Source organism: Podarcis muralis, chromosome 15 (assembly GCF_964188315.1).
Source record: "Podarcis muralis chromosome 15, rPodMur119.hap1.1, whole genome shotgun sequence".
NCBI lineage: Eukaryota > Metazoa > Chordata > Lepidosauria > Squamata > Lacertidae > Podarcis > Podarcis muralis.
Genome location: NC_135669.1, coordinates 14,159,742 through 14,179,731, shown reverse-complemented (window position 1 = coordinate 14,179,731; position 19,990 = coordinate 14,159,742). Strand labels below are relative to the sequence as shown.

Genomic DNA, 19,990 nt, shown 5'->3' with positions numbered 1-19,990 from the left:
CATGGAAGTAAACTCCGTTAAACTCCTTCCGAGAAAACACGCCCAGGAGGCTGGACTTAAGGTTGCGATTCTGTATACCCATTTTCCTGGAAGTAGGCGGCCCCTCTGAACACAATGACTTGGCGGGCAAAGCTAATAATGCCTACTCAAAAGTAAGCCCTATAGAATTCGGTGTAGTCTTCTCCCCAGCAAATGGTGTTAGGATTGCAGCCTTACTTCTGAGTTAGCAGGTATAGGATTACACCAATGCTACTTGCTATTCTTGGAAGTTCCGGGGCGATATATATATGGTCCAAATTTTTTAAGGAAAAAATCCAGAGGGGGAAGAACAAAACAAAACTGAAAAGCGATGCATTTCAATCGCCTTTCACCCCGCCTTCTTTATGGGGGCAGCATTTTAAAGCTCCTCTGGCATCCCTCCGCCCCCTTATTCGGTGGTTAAGTGCAACCGGTTGCTATGCATCTTTAATCATAAGTTTGTGCCAATGAGACCAATTGGACCGGCTCCGATGTGTCTGCAGCGGTGAAAAGAAATGGCAATCCTATTTTGTCTAGCAAATGGAAAAAGAGTAAATTCTATTCCAGGGTGTCATTACAACTCTCCCCACAACCCCCCTTCATTGCATTCAAAAGACACGGGCTCTCTTTCACACGAGACGTTGCGGCTGCAAGTCTGCAGGGGAGATTCAGAAGTACAAAAAACCTGTTGGGTATATGCAATGGTATATTTCCTAGTAAAGCAGTTTAAGATCAAGCTGCCAAGGCTGCGATCCAGAGCACGCTTACCGGGAACTAAGGCTCCATTGAACTCAGTGGGACGTACTGTCACGTCACTCTGCCTAGGACTGGGGCAAAACCCCGATTTGCACGGCACGTGTGAATACTACTCATGCCCGATGACTCTCGAGTAACGGGCGGGAGCTCCGTTTCTTTAAACCAATCCAGAGAGATCGAGTATGCGGGTGGGGCGAGGCTGCAGTAGCAGGAAGTCACGCCCCAGAGTGACAGCGCGCAGTTGTGTAACTTCTCGGATGCTGTGAGGTTGGGCATCACTAAGTTACGCAAGTATAACCGGTTTGCAAGAGCCGAAGTGGGGTCGCAGAGAGTGGAGAAAGAAGTTATAAATAGCTCTTTATATGATTTCTCTCCTCTGCCTCGAAGAATCAAGGTGGACTAACCCTGCATGCCTACTCAGCTCTGAATCCTACTGAGTTCCATAGGTCTTACTCCCAGGTAAGTGGAGATAGGCTGGCAGCCTGAGGCTGGTTGGACACGTGTTGCAGTTGCGGAATAAGCTAGCTGAGTGCTGTACTGTTTCCGACTGCCGATGGAGAATGCCCCTTTTAGCAGCTGTTCCCCACAGCAGACGCTGCAATCTTCCAGCAGTTTGACTTCACCGGGAAAGGCACACTCCTCCATTGTCTCCCCAGACGGAGGGATGTCAACAGCAAAACCTTTCTTAAGGGGGGGGGGGGGAGCCTCTCAGCTCAACTAGAAAACTAGCACATCAGCAAGAAAGTTTCTAGCTCAGCTCTTTCCCTGATGCTTTTATCTTGCAGGAATTTATCATTAAATGTGTAAAGGTAAAGGGACCCCTGACCATTAGGTCCAGTCGTGGCCGACTCTGGGGTTGCGGCGCTCATCTCGCTTTATTGGCCGAGGGAGCCGGCGTACGGCTTCCAGGTCATGTGGCCAGCATGACTAAACCGCTTCTGGCGAACCAGAGCAGCACACGGAAACGCCGTTTACCTTCTCGCTGGAGTGGTACCTATTCATCTACTTGCACTTTGATGTGCTTTCGAACTGCTAGGTTGGCAGGAGCAGGGACTGAGCGACGGGAGCTCACCCCGTTGCGGGGATTCGAACCGCTGACCTTCTGATCGGCAAGCCCTAGGCTCTGTGGTTTAGACCATAGCGCCACCCGCGTCCCATTAAATGTGTAGAAATATATTTTAAAATGATTTCTCCGCACACTTACAGTCTGAAGTTGTACAAGGAAAGGGAGTCTTAGCTCTGGGGTAAAGCAATTGCTTTGCCTGTCCAGATTCCAAGACTTCTGTCTAAAGCCCTGGATATTTGCTGCTAGTCGTTGTGGATAATATTGACCTAGGAAGCTGCCTTATTGACATTGGTCCATCTAGCTCAGTACTGTTTGCAGGGACTGGCAGCTGCTCTCCAGGATTTCAAGATGGGTTTTCTCCCATCCTTACCTGGAGATGCCCAGGATTGAACCTGGGACCTTCTGCCTGTGAGGTCGATGCTTTAACCACTGAGCAATGACCCTTCCTTGACCTAAACAGGGCAGTGACCAAGATTTTACATCCTCGTAAGTATCCTGTGTAGAATAGCTCTGAGGGTCTGTTGCACAAGGGTCAAGTGTAAAACAAGATTTTGAACTTGTGGAAGATAGATGATTTAGACGCACAATTGCTGTTGGTGTGTAAGCAGCAGATCCATTTGACATTGCTGCATGCATTGCTTTGTTAATGCTTGCATAAGACTGAAGGAGGGTTTTGCATGCTGAATGTGGGCTGCCACTGGTTTGCCAAAAACAAGAGCCTGCACATGCTGGATCATGCACAACTGCCTCCCCGTAGGCTGGTGGCAGTAGAGGCGCTTGCTGGAATATTGAGATTTGGTTAATTAATTTGCGCTCTACAACTGTGAATCCAGCTGCACACAACCTGAAGCTTCGAGGCTACTGTGTACGATGCATATACTGCTATTTATTTTTTCAGTGTCCTAAGGATTGTTTTCAACTGGCTTCCTCCCTGAATCTGCAATGCAGAAGTATTTTTTAAAATAAACATTTATTAGTATTCCAATATTACTCAAAATAGCTCAAATATAGCCATATCAATTAATTTGCAATGCAAAGTATTGTTCGCATGCAGCATTGCTTTAAATTTATACTTCATTTAAAGTTGGAGCTCTTGTATTTCTCCATTTAAAACATTCACCCATTTCAAAGTAGTGCAAAATATGTTCAAGTGCATTTTTAAGGCAGTAATTCTACACCCATACACCTGGGAGCAAACCCCATTGAACCTATTGACACATACCTCTGGGTGGACATATTGCACTGTCTTATATATATATTTTTTTGGGGGGGGGAGAACCCCACTGGAGTCTAGTCTTGAAGGAGATGAAGCTTAGCTTTCACATCTTTTTACTGCACGTGGAAGATCATCCTTTTGTACTTTATGTTAATCAGACATACTGATTGGCCTCTTATTTTGGTGCTCACAGCAAACAGATTAAACCTGCTAATTCATCCACAAGCATTGGCTGAAAGGGTTGGGAAAATCCACTCTTTGATCAACCAGATTGTGAACATGGGCAAAGTGAGGCAGCCGCCCTGGGCAAATGCTTGCCAGAGTCCTGTGCTGACCAGGATTCATTTGAATCCAGGGTTGTAGCAAGTTTGAAACCCTAATTAAGAGAGATCTGGGTTAACCTGCATCGTGACTGACATCAGTGCAGACAGCGAATAGAGGGCAGAATTTGAGATGGAGCATGGGAACCCGGAGCTTCCTCGCTTCAGAACTCTTTTAACCATAGTGGTACCTTGGTTCTCAAACTTAATCTGTTCCAGAAGTCCATTCCAAAACCAAAGCTTTCCAAAACCAAGGTGCGCTTTCCCATAGAAAGTAATGCAAAATGGATTAATCCGTTCCAGACTTTTAAAAACAACTCCTAAAACAGCAATTTAACAGGAATTTTACTGTCTAACGAGACCATTGATCCAGCGGCGTAGCGTGGGTTGTCAGCACCTGGGGCAAGGCAAGTAATTTGCGCCCCCTAACCCGTGGATTTGCCCTAACCCCAGATGTTGCGCCCGGTGCGGCTGGCCCCCCCCTGCACCCCCACGCTACGCCACTGCATTGATCCATAAAATGAAAGCAGTAAGCAATGTACTACAGTCACACAATCAATCAATCAGAGCACAATCAAAACAACAGAGTCACAAAAAATAAATAGCAAAAACAGACAGACCTCAGTGTAACACTCAAAACGGAAGTGTGGCACTCAAATCGGAAGCGTAACACTCAAAACAGAGCACATGCAGCTTCTGAAAAAAGTTCGCAAACCAGAACACTTACTTCCCGGTTTGCAGTGTTTGGGTTCCAAGTTGTTTGAGTACCAAGGCATTTGAGAACCAAGGTACCACTGCATTGTCTTTAAGTGCCTCAGAGTACGTGCCTTTGAGTTTGCCCATCTGAAAAGTCTACAAGTTATATCCACGTGTTTCCCTAAATGTTTATTTAGTGGGGGTTGAGTGAGGTCAACCTTCGTGGCAGGACAGGGAACTTGTGGCCCTCTAGATGTTGGGTCATATTGCATCACCAATGGTCCATGGCCAATGGTCAGGGATGATTGGAGTTGTAACTCAGAAACACTTGGAAGACCACAGGTTCCCCATCTCTGCCAAATGAGATAGCTTGTGTACCACTGTCTTTGTGAACAAGTAAGAATATTCCCCTGTTCCCACCTAGCTTTTTCCTGCTTGGACACTGCTCCTAATACAAAGTGGGGAGAAACAGGCTGGTGACGCAACAGAATGACGAATATTTCGATCCACTGGTTCCGCAAGGCACTTCGCCTCCATGATAACCCTGCCTTGCTAGCAGCTATGAAGGACAGCGCTGAGGTCTACCCTATCTTTATCCTTGACCCCTGGTTCCCGAAGAATATGCGGGTCAGCGTTAACCGCTGGAGATTCCTGGTTGAATCTCTGCGAGATCTGGACGAGAGCCTCAAGAAGCTCAACTCAAGGCAAGTACCGAATGGGCCAGTTTTCAAAATACACCAGGGAGGTTGAAGGGGCCATTTCTACAGCACTTTCCCCAAACCTGAATGGTTTTCTATGGAGAGGCCAAATGGGGAGGCGTGGGGGGGGGGTCAAATTGGCCTACTAGAATGCAGGTGCAAAAACTACAATTCTGGCACACAGTGCTCTCTGTCAGTTTGCCATACTGTCCCTCTCCCAGATCCTAGTACTATCTGTCTTGACCTCAGAAACTCACCTAGTCTTTGGTGCTTTCTTGGTTTTTGAGCACTCAAATGTTGTGGTGTCTCCTCAGGCTGTTTGTAGTTCGTGGCAGTCCTGCAGAGGCATTCCCAGAACTATTTAAGAAGTGGAAGGTCACCCTGCTCACATTTGAAGTGGACACAGAACCTTATGCGAGGCGCCGTGATGCTGAGGTGGTGAGGTTGGCAGCTGAACATGGAGTCCAAGTTGTTCAGAAAGTGTCCCACACTTTGTACGACACTGAAAGGTGGGTACAAAGAGCAAAGGCCACGACAATTTTGCATGCATTTCTGGAATCCACCAGATAAAAGTTTTTTAGAGATTATTATTATTAACAGTATATATCAGTCATTTTTATTTTATTTTTTTACAAAAAGGAACTCCAAGCAACTTCCAAAGGAAAAAAAATATCCATTGCTGGACATTCCTGATAATGTATTGTCATCATTTCCAACAGAATCATCATTGAGAACAACGGCAAGGCACCTCTGACTTACACTCGGCTGCAGACGGTCTTGGCTTCTCTGGGTCCTCCAAAACGGCCAGTTCCAGCTCCTAGCTTGGAAAACATGAAGGGTGAGTACGAGTCTCTCTGGACTTCGGGATGCAGGCAATAGGTTTTTCTGGATTCTGACAAGTACTGTGGGCCCTTTGGAGTGTGTGAGAGAGCTGTGACTTGGATAGAAATGCTGTGAGATAATCTGCCTTCCTGGGATGGGTGGCCTAAGGGACCCCTGACCATTAGGTCCAGTCGTGACCGACTATGGGGTTGTGGCGCTCATCTCGCTTTATTGGCCGAGGGAGCCGGCGTACAACTTCCGGGTCATGTGGCCAGCATGACTAAGCTGCTTCTGGCGAACCAGAGCAGCACACAGAAACGCCATTTACCTTCCCGCCACAGCGGTACCTATTTATCTACTTGCACTTTGATGTGCTTTCGAACTGCTAGGTTGGTAGGAGCAGGGACCAAGCAAAGGGAGCTCACCCCGTCGCGGGGATTCGAACCACCGACCTTCTGATCAGCAAGTCCTAGACTCTGTGGTTTAACCCACAGCACCTCCCACGTCCCTGATGGGTGGCCTACCCACACCCAATTGACAATTTTCAGTGCTTATGTTTGTTCTTGGCAGCAGTTCATGGTTAGCAAGGGAAGAGCTTAACCATAAGCCTAACCATGGATGTTTGACCAAACTGCGGGAGGTTGCGGGAGGTAGTGGAGGACAGAGGTGCCTGGCGTGCTCTGGTCCATGGGGTCACGAAGAGTCGGACACGACTAAACGACTAAACAACAACAACCATAGATGATGATGAGGATGATGATGATGATGATGATGATGATAATTTTATTATTTATACACCATCCATCTGGCTGGGTTTCGCTAGCCACTCTGGGCGGCTTACAGCACATGCTGTGATGACATGCTAAGGTTTGGCTGAGCAAAGCATGAGGAGTAAAATAGAACAGAGAGGAGCAAAGGGTTTGTGAACAACTCTCCGGAAATCCACGTTTGCATAGGCCCAGTAAGCCATAGTTGGTTCACTGTATTGTGCAGATCAGGCCAGTGAACAGCACATCACAAGGGTGCTTAGCTAATCAGATCTGGCAGCTGCTGAAGGCTGAACCAAATAATACTGAACCAAAGTGACAATGAATGGACAAATATTTTGGTATCGTATTACAAAAAATGCTGAAAAGAGGTGCGTGATTTACAGCAGTCAAAAAAGTTAGCAAAAAAGGTACAGTGGTACCTCAGGTTACAGACACTTCAGGTTACAGACGCTTCAGTTACAGACTCCATTAACCCAGAAATAGTAACTCGGGTTAAGAACTTTACCTCAGGAGGAGAACAGAAATCGCATGGCAGCAGCAGGAGGCCCAATTAGCTAAAGTGGTACCTCAGGTTAAGAACAGTTTCAGGTTAAGAACGGACCTCCAGAACGAATTAAGTTCTTAACCCAAGGTACCACTGTACTTGGCCTTGGCCTTGTTATGAATAATCAGATAAGTTCTTACATTGATTGAGTCATCAGGGATTGAGATTTGGGCACAGGGAGCCAGACGAACCAGATGCACTGTTCCGTACAAGCTTTGAATCTGTTGGATCAATGTTCTAACCTAGAGTGCAGCACACCTGTCACAGAGGACCACGATAAGGAGTATGGTATCCCTTCTCTTGAGGAACTGGGGCAGGATCCAAAGACAGCTGGCCCCCACCTTTATCCAGGAGGAGAATCTGAGGCCATTGCTCGGCTGGACTTGTATATGAAGAGAACGGTACAGTGACTGAAATGTCTGTTGCTTTTGCCCAACAGACTTTGCTTCACTGGTGGGTAATCTCTGGCCTGGTGGCCAGATTTGGCTAGGGTTGCCATACGTCCAGAATTTCCCAGACATACCTGGAATACTGCAAGTGGGAAGCAGTGTCCGGGCGGAAATCGCAAAAAAAAAATGTCCGTGAAAATTCAGATGTATGGCAACCTATGTCGGCAACATTGTTTTGGACAATTTTCTTTTACAATAGCTCAAAAACTTCTTTTTTACTCAACAAATTTGGGCAAAACTTAAAAAAAACCTCAACAACTTTGCGAGGGGGGGAGAGATCTGTCAGGATTTTCATTGTCTGAAATATGGCAATCCTAGATTTGGCCTGCAAGACCATTTCCCCCCAAGCCGTGCCAATGTGCCCCACATCTGATAATGGGACCCCAGAGACTGCCACCTTCCATGTGTTCTTCCCTACATGGCCTGAACATTATCTGAAGCTGTGCTCCAGATTCATTGACCCTGGAAAACATGAGTGGCGATAGCTGGTGCTATTTCCTCTTCGGTTGTTGCACCCACCCTGTGGGACACATTGCGAAGTGTGAAATGTTGGGCCCATTCGCTGTTGTCTTAGGCAGCTAGTTAAAAGCATGGCTGTTTGTAACTTGCCTGTGTGATCAGACTTCTGCCTGATTTTGGCTGCTGTGGCTCTATATTGGCTTCATTGGGTGTTGTGGGTTTTGCTACAGTTATTGGCTATTTTGGATTTTGCTACAGTCAACATTTGTGAATTTAATGGGGATTGTTATGTTTGGTTTGTAAGCTTCCTTGAGTTCCTTTGAAAACTCAGCGGGGTATGCATTTTAAAAATGAGCAAATAAAATTACAGGGACAATAGAACAGGATGCTCTTTGGTGCCTAAAATATAGTAAAGAAAGCAACTGGCACATACAAGGCACAGAACTGCCCAATGCAGGGCCGCCACCAAAAAGCCCTCTTGCCTGAAAGCCACAAGGCAGCCCTTTGGACATATCTAGCTTCTCAAAACTCTCTATGTGTTGTTTTTTCCTTTTTCTTTACAGTCATGGGTATGCAATTTTAAGAAGCCTGACACATCCCCCAATTCTTTGACTCCTAGCACTACGGTCCTCAGCCCCTATGTCAAATTTGGGTGCCTGTCTGTACGGATGTTCTGGTGGAAGCTGACTGAAATCTACCAGGGGGTAAGAAGAGGAGCTTTTTTTATTCTACAGTTGTCATATAATCACAGAATACTGTCTGTTTTCATTGGTACAACTGCTGGATACTTTCTGTTCCATTTCAGAAATCTGTAGGCCATGGACTTAGATAAGGGGGTTCCGTTGCGTATATGCTGCTTGCAGATTTCCTCAGAAAGACTTTTTTTATCTGTCCCAGACCAAGGCTGTCAAAACTCTGATATAAAGAGTATGTAAACTGATGCCATCAGAGTTGCTGTGACAAATCTACATGGCTAGGGCTTCTGTTACACTAGAGGCAATCAGCCACCCAAGGCAAGGTGGACTGCAAAAGCTACCTGCAATATTTAATTGGACCATATGCATGGCTACTGTGCAGGTGGGACCTTAGACGGCTACATTTAGAAGCTCTTCTTTTAACAGCTAAGCTGCATGATCAGCGGAGTCACATAGTGCTGCTCTTGTTAGATTGTCCCACTGAACATCTCTCTCTGATATTTTGTATATTGCGGATACTGTCCCTTTACCGTTTCCCTTTGTTGTTAGGAGGAGGTTTTCGAAGGTTGTCAGGGGCCTAGTTGCTGCTGATTTTACTGTTGGGTTGTTTAAGAGGGCGTGTAGTTGGTGTTGTGTTAACCAGGGCATTTGGGTGTCTTCTAGTTTGTCTTGTATTTCTTGTGTTGACAGGGGTTTGTTATTTTTATAAAAGTCTATTAGGCGATATAAGCCTTTGGCTTGCCAGGTTTTTATCTGGAGGTTTTGTGCTGCATGGTGGAATAATGGGTGGTACGCCAGGGGGATTAGTGGGGATGGGGTTGGGGATAGTTTGCCTATTTGTGTTTTCCATGCTTTGAGCATGGTCTGTGTGTACCACACACAGCCCAACAGGACAATGACAATAATCCACCAACAGCATACAAATCAATATGGCTAACCTGATCCAAAACACCCACCCACCTCACTCACACACGAAAACAAAGATCACCACAGCCAATCACAAGCAAACAATCACACCCTAGGCCAACCCCAACCTCTCTCACCACCAAAGGAACACAAGTGAACAACACAAACAATGCTGACAGCAAACTCTACACACATTAAACATAATAGAAACACCGCCACCCGACCCCACCCCCATCCACCTTCCCTCTCTCCACCCCCCCTTTTCTTCTCTCTTTCTTTTTTCTTCTCCCCCTAATGCCTCAACAAATGAAATGGATTTGTAAAAATGTTACATGAAAAAAACAAACAAAAAACGAGGCACTACACTTCTGTAAAACAAGAAAATCCTTAATAAAATATTTTTTAAAAAAACAAAACATCTCTCTCTGATTCTGATCATGTAGCTCAAGTATACTTCAGTAAATGTGTCCTCTTCTGACTCTCTGAAAGAGTGGTCCTCCAGCTGTTGTTGGACTACCAACTTGCATGATCTCCAGCCAGCATGTCTAGTGGTCAGGGGTGGTGGGAGCTGTGCTCTACGGCCCTGCTCTAAAACAATCCAAAGAATAACTACTGTTCCTTCTCTACTGTGCTTCTCTAGAGGAAACACTCTGACCCACCGGTATCTCTGCACGGGCAACTCCTGTGGCGGGAGTTTTTCTACACGGCAGGAGCTGGGATCCCCAACTTTGACAAGATGGAGGGCAATCCAGTTTGTGTGCAGGTGGACTGGGATGACAACAAGGAGCACCTCAAAGCCTGGCGTGAGGCATGTTCTGTTTGGCAAAGTTCACAATCTACCCAAATATTTGTAGATTAAGCAATCTACTCCTTTGCCACCAGGGCCAAACATATTATCCACACTTATATGCACTTAACTATTCATAGCACTGTAAAAAAAGATAAAAGGTAAAGGACCCCTGGACAGTTAAGTCCAATCAAAGGTGACTATGGGGTTGCGGCACTCATCTTGCTTTCAGAGTAAGAGAGATGGTATTTGTCCACAGACAGCTTTTCTGGGTCATGTGGCCAGCATGACTAAACCGCTTCTGGTGCAACGGGACACCGTGATGGAAACCAGAGCGCACAGCAATGCCGTTTATCTTCCCACCGCAGTGCTACCTATTTATCTACTTGCACTGGCGTGCTTTCGAACTGCTAGGTTGGCAGGAACTGGGACAGAGCAACAGGAGCTCACCCCGTCGCGGGGATTCAAACCGCCAACCTTCTGATCAGCAAGCCCAAGAGGCTCAGTGGTTTAGACCACAGCGCCACCCGCGTCCCAATATAGCACTGTAGACCAATGGGACTAGTGGCATTTATGTTTTCAAGAACGTTGCTATATATAACACGCACCGCTTAAGTTTTCCTTGAGTGAAGAACTGGAAAAATAGAAATGAAAATAGGAGCGGGGTAGTGGTAAGGGAAAATCTGAGCTTCCTTTCCCTTTCTTGCTGCCAGGGCCGGACAGGCTACCCCTTTATAGATGCCATTATGACGCAGCTGCGCACAGAGGGCTGGATCCATCATTTGGCACGGCATGCGGTGGCTTGTTTCCTGACACGAGGAGACCTCTGGATATCCTGGGAGGAAGGGCAAAAGGTGAAGGCAGGTTGGGAGTTCATCATGAAAGCTGCAGAGTTCAGAACGTTCTCTGTAGCCAGAGGAAAGCTGGATTTATTGGCAGGTCTATAGCTAGTTAATGGCTGAATTTTAGGTTGCCCCTGAGCACACACTCCATTAAAAACTGGGAGATCTCCCCGTGTGCCATTCCTAGTTCTCACGACAAAGACACCATTGTATTTTCAAGATTCCCAATTGCCTTGCACTGTAACACCCTCCTTCCCAAGCAACATTGCCCTGCATGTTTATTCTGCATACAGAATACAGTGGTACCTCTGGTTACGTACTTAATTCGTTCCAGAGCTCCGTTCTTAACCTGAAACTGTTCTTAACCTGAAGCACCACTTTAGCTAATGGTGCCTCCTGCTGCCGCCAGAGCACGGTTTCTGTTCTCATCCTGAAGCAAAGTTCTTAACCCGAGGTACTATTTCTGGGTTAGCGGAGTCTGTAACCTGAAGCGTATGTAACCTGAGGTACCACTGTAGATGGAAAACCTCTGACTTATTGCATGACAGGAACAGGCTAATGTACACAAGGGTAGGAGTCCTATCCATTGCCTGCCGAATATTGGCATGCAGACCCCAGAACATGGGTAGGCAAACTAAGGCCCGGGGGCCGGATCCAGCCCAATTACCTTTTAAATCTGGCCCACGGATGGTCCGGGAAGCAGTGTTTTTACATGAATAGAATGTGTCCTTTTATTTAAAGTGCATATCTGGGTTATTTGTGGGGCATAGGAATTCATTCATTCCCCCCCAAATATAGTCCGGGCCCCCACAAGGTCTGAGTGGACCAGCCCCCTGCTGAAAAAGTTTGCTGACCCCTGCCCCAGAACGTTGCCTGTGAGGGCAGGCAGCTCTCAGGCTGAAAAAGTTTGCCGCATCTTGCCTTATGGCTTCCTGCTTTCTGGAATACATGGCAGGGGTTCACCGTCCCTTTCAGGAGAGTCAGACTACTGTCCCCTCTGTCCCCTATATTCCACCAGGAGCATAGTTAAAATGTAACATTACAAAAAGCTTGTAGAGCATGAGGAAGCTATGACTATTGGACTGGACTTCTTTGGGGTTCCCAAAAGGCGTTCGTTTTCCAAACTGCTCCTATTTCAGGTCTTTGAAGAACTGCTGCTTGATGCCGATTGGTCCTTGAATGCCGGTAACTGGCAGTGGCTTTCTGCAAGTGCCTTTTTCCACCAGTTCTTCCGTGTCTACTCACCAATTGCCTTCGGCAAGAAGACAGACAAAAATGGAGAGTATATAAAGTAGGTGTAATAGTATAGCATCGCTGCACTTAAAACAAGCATTAAGTTATCTGGCAGAGTTTAGGTTTACCGCTGGGAAGAGTAACCGTGTCTATGAATGCGATGACGGAAAAGCTAAATGGGTGGATTGGTGAAAATCTCTTTCCTGTGCCTAAGAGGCAACTGGTATCAGTGCAGGAGTAATCTGGTTGATTTTTAGGTCTCTACAATCTGTAATTTCAGAATTCTTTGACGTCACCATGCTTAAAAAATTAATCCAAATTCTGCATTGAGAAAAATAATTTTGCTATATGTATAGAGCAAAAAGTGCATTACTTTGTCTAATTTCAGTTTTTCTTATCATTAGCAAGGTGCTATTCTCTGAACTACTAAAAGTATTATTCAACCACTTCTCTGACTTCTGAGAGCCAAGTGGTTGTTACCCTGTTCCAGTGCAGAATTGGACTTAAGAATATTGATTTTAACTCTGCAAAGCATCAGGCTGTCATATTATGCCCCTAGGTCCTGAGCCTTTTCCCGTACACACCTGACTTCCTCTTTTATCATTACAACCCACGCAGGAAGTACCTCCCCTTCCTCAAGAAGTTTCCAAGTGACTACATTTATGAGCCTTGGAAAGCACCACGGAGCGTGCAGGAGCGTGCAGGCTGCATCATTGGTGAAGACTATCCCAAGCCCATCGTTGCTCACGAAGAAGTGCGGAAAAAGAATCTCGAACGGATGAAGGCAGCGTATGCACGGCGATCACCGAGTGCAGCTGCCGAAGGGCAGGATGAAACAAGTAAAAAAGGTAAGCTTGTCAAAACAAGAGTGCTGTTATGGCTTTGGGGTACCTGTACAGGAGGGACGCGGGTGGCGCTGTGGGTTAAACCACAGAGCCTAGGACTTGCCGATCAGAAGGTTGGTGGTTCAAATCCCTGCGACGGGGTGAGCTCCCGTTGCTCGGTCCCTACTACTGCCAACCTAGCAGTTCGAAAGCACGCCAAAGTGCAAGTAGATAAATAGGTACCGCTCCGGCGGGAAGGTAAACAGCGTTTCCATGCGCTGCTCTGGTTCGCCAGAAGCGGCTTAGTCATGCTGGCCACATGACCCGGAAGCTGTACGCCGGCTCCCTCAGCCAATAAAGCGATATGAGCGCCACAACCCCAGTCGGTCACGACTGGACCTAATGGTCAGGGGTCCCTTTACCTTTACAGGTAATGTCTGAAAGGACAACTACCTGCTAAAAATCAGGAAGAAGAGGGATAACAAGCAATTTCAGCCGCAGCACAGTGCCCTGTCACAACCCATCTTTCCAATCTCAGCTGGCAGAGAATTCAGTGGCCACATTGCTCACCAGGGCATGCAACACCAATCTTAGCTCAACTGCATTGCCTGTCAAATCAGTTTCCAGGCCCAATTCAAAGTGCTGGTTTTGACCTATAAAGCCTTCAATGGCTTTATAGCTCAAAAGTACTTTATACCTCAAGTACTGCCTCTCCCCATATGAACTGTCCCAGACTGACCTGGACCTAGCAATCATCATCTGAGGCCCTTGTTTGTGTGCTCCCTCAACGAGAGGTCCAGAGGGTGGCAACACAAGGACATTTCTGCAGTGGCTCAGTTTGTGAAATGCTCTCTCCCCGGGGAGGCTCGCCTGGTACCATCATTATATATCTAGGCACCAGCCAATAACTTCCCTCTATACCTAGGCCTTTATCTATGGACTTTTAGAGTGGTGGGATGTTTTAAATGTTAATTTCCCCCTCCCCACACCTTAGTTTTAATGTATGTGAGTTCTTTGTTTTTAAGTTGCTTTGGGTTGTCTTGGGCAAGATAAAATGACCAACAAATTTAATTAATAATAATCTTGAATTACTGTGGTTCTCAAACATCTAAGACTGGTGACATCCACCAATCAAATGTTAGGCTAAATTCTAATACCCAAAAGAACTGGATTTTTTTTAATCATGAAAAGGAATTAGCCACCTTTCAAGGAGGCAGGTCTCCATGTTAATGCAGGAATGGTTGTTTAGGAGAAAGGTTGTGAGCAGTGAGAAATAGTGAGGCAAACTCAGAGGACATGCAGTTAGTTTGCATTGGGTAGAATGGAATTAACTCTGTCCAACCCGGAGATGTAGTGCAATTATCTGCCCTAACAGAGGCCAGCTGGAAGCCAGAACAGTTAATCATGCAGAAGCACAACAGCAGCCTATGAGTGGATGCTTTGAACTCATTGACCTTTAGGTTCATATAGTTCCTTGGTGCATGGCACACCGAGGTCTTGCAGCTGAGTGTGGTTATTAGAATTAATGGTCATAGAATCATAGAATCATAGAATCATAGAGTTGGAAGAGACCACAAGGGCCATCGAGTCCAACCCCCTGCCAAGCAGGAAACACCATCAGAGCACTCCTGACATATGGTTGTCAAGCCTCTGCTTAAAGACCTCCAAAGAAGGAGACTCCACCACACTCCTTGGCAGCAAATTCCACTGTCGAACAGCTCTTACTGTCAGGAAGTTCTTCCTAATGTTTAGGTGGAATCTTCTTTCTTGTAGTTTGGATCCATTGCTCCGTGTCCGCTTCTCTGGAGCAGCAGAAAACAGCCTTTCTCCCTCCTCTATGTGACATCCTTTTATATATTTGAACATGGCTATCATATCACCCCTTAACCTCCTCTTCTCCAGGCTAAACATGCCCAGCTCCCTTAGCCGTTCCTCATAAGGCATCATTTCCAGGCCTTTGACCATTTTGGTTGCCCTCCTCTGGACACGTTCCAGTTTGTCAGTGTCCTTCTTGAACTGTGGTGCCCAGAACTGAACACAGTACTCCAGGTGAGGTCTGACCAGAGCAGAATACAGTGGCACTATTACTTCCCTTGATCTAGATGCTATACTCCTATTGATGAGGCCCAGAATTGCATTGGCTTTTTTAGCTGCCGCGTCACACTGTTGGCTCATGTCAAGTTTGTGGTCAACCAAGACTCCTAGATCCTTTTCACATGTACTGCTCTCAAGCCAGGTGTCACCCATCTTGTATTTGTGCCTCTCATTTTTTTTGCCCAAGTGCAATACTTTACATTTCTCCCTGTTAAAATTCATCTTGTTTGTTTTGGCCCAGTTCTCTAATCTGTCAAGGTCGTTTTGAAGTGTGATCCTGTCCTCTGGGGTGTTAGCCACCCCTCCCAGTTTGGTGTCATCTGCAAATTTGATCAGGATGCCCTTGAGTCCATCATCCAAGTCGTTGATAAAGATGTTGAATAAGACCGGGCCCAAGACAGAACCCTGTGGCACCCCACTAGTCACTCTTCTCCAGGATGAAGAGGAACCATTGATGAGCACCCTTTGGGTTCGGTCAGTCAGCCAGTTACAAATCCACTGAGTGGTAGCATAGTCAAGACCGCATTTTACCAGCTTCTTTACAAGAATATCATGGGGCACCTTGTCAAATGCCTTGCTGAAATCAAGGTAGACTACATCCACTGCGTTCCCTTCATCTACCAGGCTTGTAATTCTGTCAAAAAACGAGATCAGGTTAGTCTGACATGACTTATTTTTCAGAAATCCATGCTGACTATTGGTGATCACAGCATTCCTTTCTAGGTGCTCACAGACTGTTTGCTTAATTATCTGCTCCAGAATCTTCCCTGGTATTGATGTCAGACTGACTGGGCGGTAATTATTTGGGTCCTCTCTTTTCCCCTTTTTGAAAATAGGGACAACATTTGCCCTCCTCCAGTCTGCCGGGACTTCGCCTGTTCTCCAGGAATTCTCAAAGATGACTGCCAGTGGTTCTGAAATCACATCTGCCAGTTCTTTTAATACTCTTGGATGCAGTTCATCTGGCCCTGGAGACTTGAATACATCTAGACTAGCCAAGTATTCTTGTACTATCTCCTTAGTTATTCTGGGCTGTGTTTCCTCTGCTGAATCATTTGCTCCAAATTCTTCAGGTCGGGCATTGTTTTCTTTATCGGAGAAGACTGAGGCAAAGAAGGCATTGAGGAGTTCAGCCCTTTCTGTGTCCCCTGTTTGCATTTCACCATCTTCTCCTCTGAGTGACCCCACGGTTTCTTTGTTCTTCCTTTTGCTACGAACATACCCATAAAAGCCTTTTTTGTTGCTTTTAACCTCTCTAGCAAGCCTGAGTTCATTTTGTGCTTTAGCTTTTCTGACTTTGTGTCTACACGTGCTGGCTATTTGTTTGAATTCCTCTTTGGTGGTTTCCCCCCTTTTCCATTTTTTGTACACATCCTTTTTTAATCTTAACTCAGTTAAAAGTTCTTTAGATAGCCACCCTGGCTTCTTTAGGCACCTTCCATGTTTCCGTCTCATTGGTATTGCCTGAAGTTGTGCTTTTACTATCTCCCTCTTAACAAACTCCCAGCCATCTTGAACTCCCTTTCCTTTTAGTATTACTGTCCATGGGATCTCACCCAGCACTTCCCTAAGCTTTATGAAGTCGGCTTTCTTAAAGTCGAGAAATTGAGTCCTAGTATGCTTGGCTGCTCCTTTCCGCTGTATAGTAAACTTCAGAAGAGCATGATCACTCGCGCCTAATGATCCTTCCACTTCTACCCCACTAACCAGGTCATCAACATTGGTTAGGACCAGATCTAAAATGGCTGTTCCTCTTGTTGCTTCTCCCACTTTCTGGACAATGAAGTTGTCTGCAAGGGCAGTGAGGAATCTGTTTGACCTTATGCTCTTGGCTGAGTTTGACATCCAACAAATATCCGGGTAATTGAAGTCCCCCATTACTACTATCTCCCTTCCTTTTGCATGCTTGGCCATCTGTTCCAGGAAGGCATCATCTATGTCCTCCGTTTGGCTTGGGGATCTATAGTAAACTCCCACAATGAGGTCACTGTTATTCTTCTCTCCCTTAATTTTGACCCAAATGCTCTCACTTTGGCTTTGAGGTTCTAAATCTTGGATCTCTTCACAGGTATACACATCCCTGACATATAACGCCACTCCTCCTCCTTTCTTGTCTGGTCTGTTTCTTTGAAATAGATTGTATCCCTCCATTATTACATTCCAATCGTGGGATTTATCCCACCAGGTTTCAGTGATTCCTATTATGTCATATTTAGTTTGCTGTACCAGGAGCTCAAGCTCATCTTGTTTATTTCCCATGCTTTGCGCATTAGTGTACAGACATTGAAGTCCATTAATCATTCCCCCATGTCTCTTATTTAAGGATTTTCTCCTCCCACCACTAGGTCTGCATGCTCTTTGCTCCATTCGGTCTATGACATTTGGATGATCATCTTCATCAATTGATAGACTCCTACCTTCAGGAGCACTGTCTCCCTCCCCCACATTAGTCAGTTTAAAGCCCTCCTGATGAGGTTTCTGAGATTTTTTGCAAAAACATTCCTCCCAACCGTTGTGAGGTGCAGCCCATCGCTTGCCAGAAGTCCATCTTCAAGAAACTGCATTCCGTGATCTAAGAATCCAAACCGTTCCTGTTTGCACCATTTGCGAAGCCAGTTGTTCACTTCCACTATTTTTCCCTCTCTCCCTGGGCCACGTCGTTCAACTGGGAGGACAGATGAGATGACAATTTGTGCATTTAATTGCTTCAATTTCCTGCCCAGAGCCTCGTAATCTCTTTTGATCTTCTGGAGGCTATTGCTTGCAGTGTCATTGGTTCCCACATGAACCAAGAGGAAGGGGTATTTGTCAGTGGGTTTTATGATTCCTTGCAGTCGTTCAGTTACATCTTGGATCTTAGCCCCGGGGAGACAGCACACTTCCCGAGACATCTTGTCAGGCCCACAGATCACTGCTTCTGTTCCCCTCAGTAGGGAATCCCCTATCACCACTACACGCCTCCTCTTAGGTCTGGTCGGGGTTCTTCTGTGAGCTGTCGGTTCCAAGGTCGCCTGGACATTCCCAGAGGACTGCCTTTGCTCCTCGTCTTCATATACCTGATCGACTGGTCTCCCCCCCCCCCCCAGATAAAGGTTAGATTCCAGCAGAGTGACAGAAACAGTAATTTAATTCTGATCTTCAAGCAGCTCTATGTCAAATTTTGGAGCTTCATTTGAGGGAAGCTGGATTTCAGCGGTTGGCATCAAGCCATGAACACAGAGTGATCTAAATGGAAAATGGGGAACAGGGGACTTATGGCAGAAGGCGGTTAGGATCAAGTAAAAGCCAGGCTGTACATTGAAAAGTGCTACACACAAATCAACTTGGATTGTTGTTTTCTTTTAGATGCCAACCAGAAGCGGCCGAAGGCTCTATTGAAAGCTGAAGTGCGATCAAAGAAAGTGAAGATCAAAAGCACCTAAAAGTGGCTCATGTTGAAAACTATGGCTTAAAACTAAAAAACCAAAACAATACCCACAGTATAATAACTTTTCAAAATGATAGAAGTGGTGGAGAATGGCTAAGCTAAATACTACCCCTGTATCATACTCTGCCTCTGGACAGCAAGCGTGACTAGGGAGAAAGTGAGGTCACACAACCCAACAGGGTTTCCATGCTTATCTTCTATGGTGCTAGGGCGGCGGGGGGGGGGGGGGGAGACACCTCTGGCCAAATTTGGTCTGGCAGGGTAGCCTCAATATGGCCTGCAAGACCATTTGCTCAAGCCCATCCAACACCTGATCTTAAAGTGAGTTTCCAGTTGTTCAATTGCTGGAGTTCAGCATGCTTCCGCTGACGGGTGCTGGGAGTGTGGCTTGTTCCAACAGCACAAAGCTACTAAAGTGCTACTAAAGGCAAAGCTTGTTTCTTCTGTTTTACCAACGGTTTCAATGCAAACCACTTCATGCTACTGAACTACAGGAAGGGTTTTTTTTATATATATAAAAAAAGCATGTAAATTTTAATATACCATATCCCCCTGCATCCTAAGCGACTATTCTCCCAGGACAGGTATATCTTGTGGATTTTCAGATTAAGTGACAGAAAGGAACAGCTACTGAGAAGACACACTAGACTGCTTTCAAGTGACAATTTTTTAATTATGAAGTCACCTTGGCATTTGGGGGGCTGGAAAGGTAACTTGCAATATTCTAAAATAAAATTGCTCAAAACAATTATCTTGTATTCACAACTCTCTCCGTTACCTTGTGAATATCAATTTTTTCCATCACAGCATGTTTCTGAGGAACTTTTCCTTCCCTCATTAAACTCTTGTTGCCATTATGCTTTTTATGAAATCTTCCCTTCTCAACCAAAACTAGCAAGCACCGATTAGGCTGAAGGTACAGTTCTTCAGAGTTGGAACTGCTTTGAGAGGCTGCTTCCCATAGTACACACCCACATGTCTTTTGCCTCACTGTCAGTACTTGCCAGAAAAATGAATCGAAATGAAAAAGCAGGAGTGGAAGGAATGCATTCAACAGAAATTGGTTCGCCCTTTTAAACTGCCTTCCACTCTTTGAAATAATTTTACAGACCTTCTTTCCTTTTCTACCTCCAACTGTAAAAAAAGAAAACTCATTCTTTTAACCCCCAATAATGCTGCTGCAGTTGTTTTTTTAATGGTATATAGAAACAGTAAAAAGTCAGCCTGATTTCTGGGATAAGGAAGAAAATAGTTCATTTCTTCCACTTCGAAACATAGCTCCGATGACCTCAGTTCTAAGGTTATCCAAGATAACCAGCTGTCAGTTCAACAAGCGATTGTCTCTTCCACGAATCAAGAAACAGCATC

The 19,990-nt window shown here is 45.7% G+C and overlaps 1 protein-coding gene across 3 annotated transcripts; it reads left to right on the top strand.

Annotated features, from left to right (window-relative positions):
- The first annotated feature begins 61 nt into the window (after positions 1–61).
- On the top strand, positions 62–19,772 carry LOC114585468 (cryptochrome-1-like). Of its 3 annotated transcripts, XM_077919407.1 has the most exons (12): positions 82–152; positions 1,162–1,233; positions 4,497–4,776; positions 5,085–5,279; positions 5,490–5,608; positions 7,153–7,307; positions 8,378–8,518; positions 10,056–10,223; positions 10,916–11,056; positions 12,184–12,335; positions 12,896–13,125; positions 18,541–19,772. In XM_077919407.1, exons 3-12 carry the CDS (start codon positions 4,562–4,564, stop codon positions 18,615–18,617), a joined length of 1,593 nt encoding a protein of 530 aa, XP_077775533.1. In that variant the 5' UTR covers positions 82–152; positions 1,162–1,233; positions 4,497–4,561; the 3' UTR covers positions 18,618–19,772. The 3 variants fall into 3 exon arrangements, with proteins under 3 accessions (XP_028564006.1, XP_077775533.1, XP_077775532.1); XM_028708173.2 differs by lacking the exon at positions 1,162–1,233 and having other exon boundaries at positions 62–152; XM_077919406.1 differs by lacking the exon at positions 82–152 and having other exon boundaries at positions 204–1,233.
- Positions 19,773–19,990: the final 218 nt, after the last annotated feature.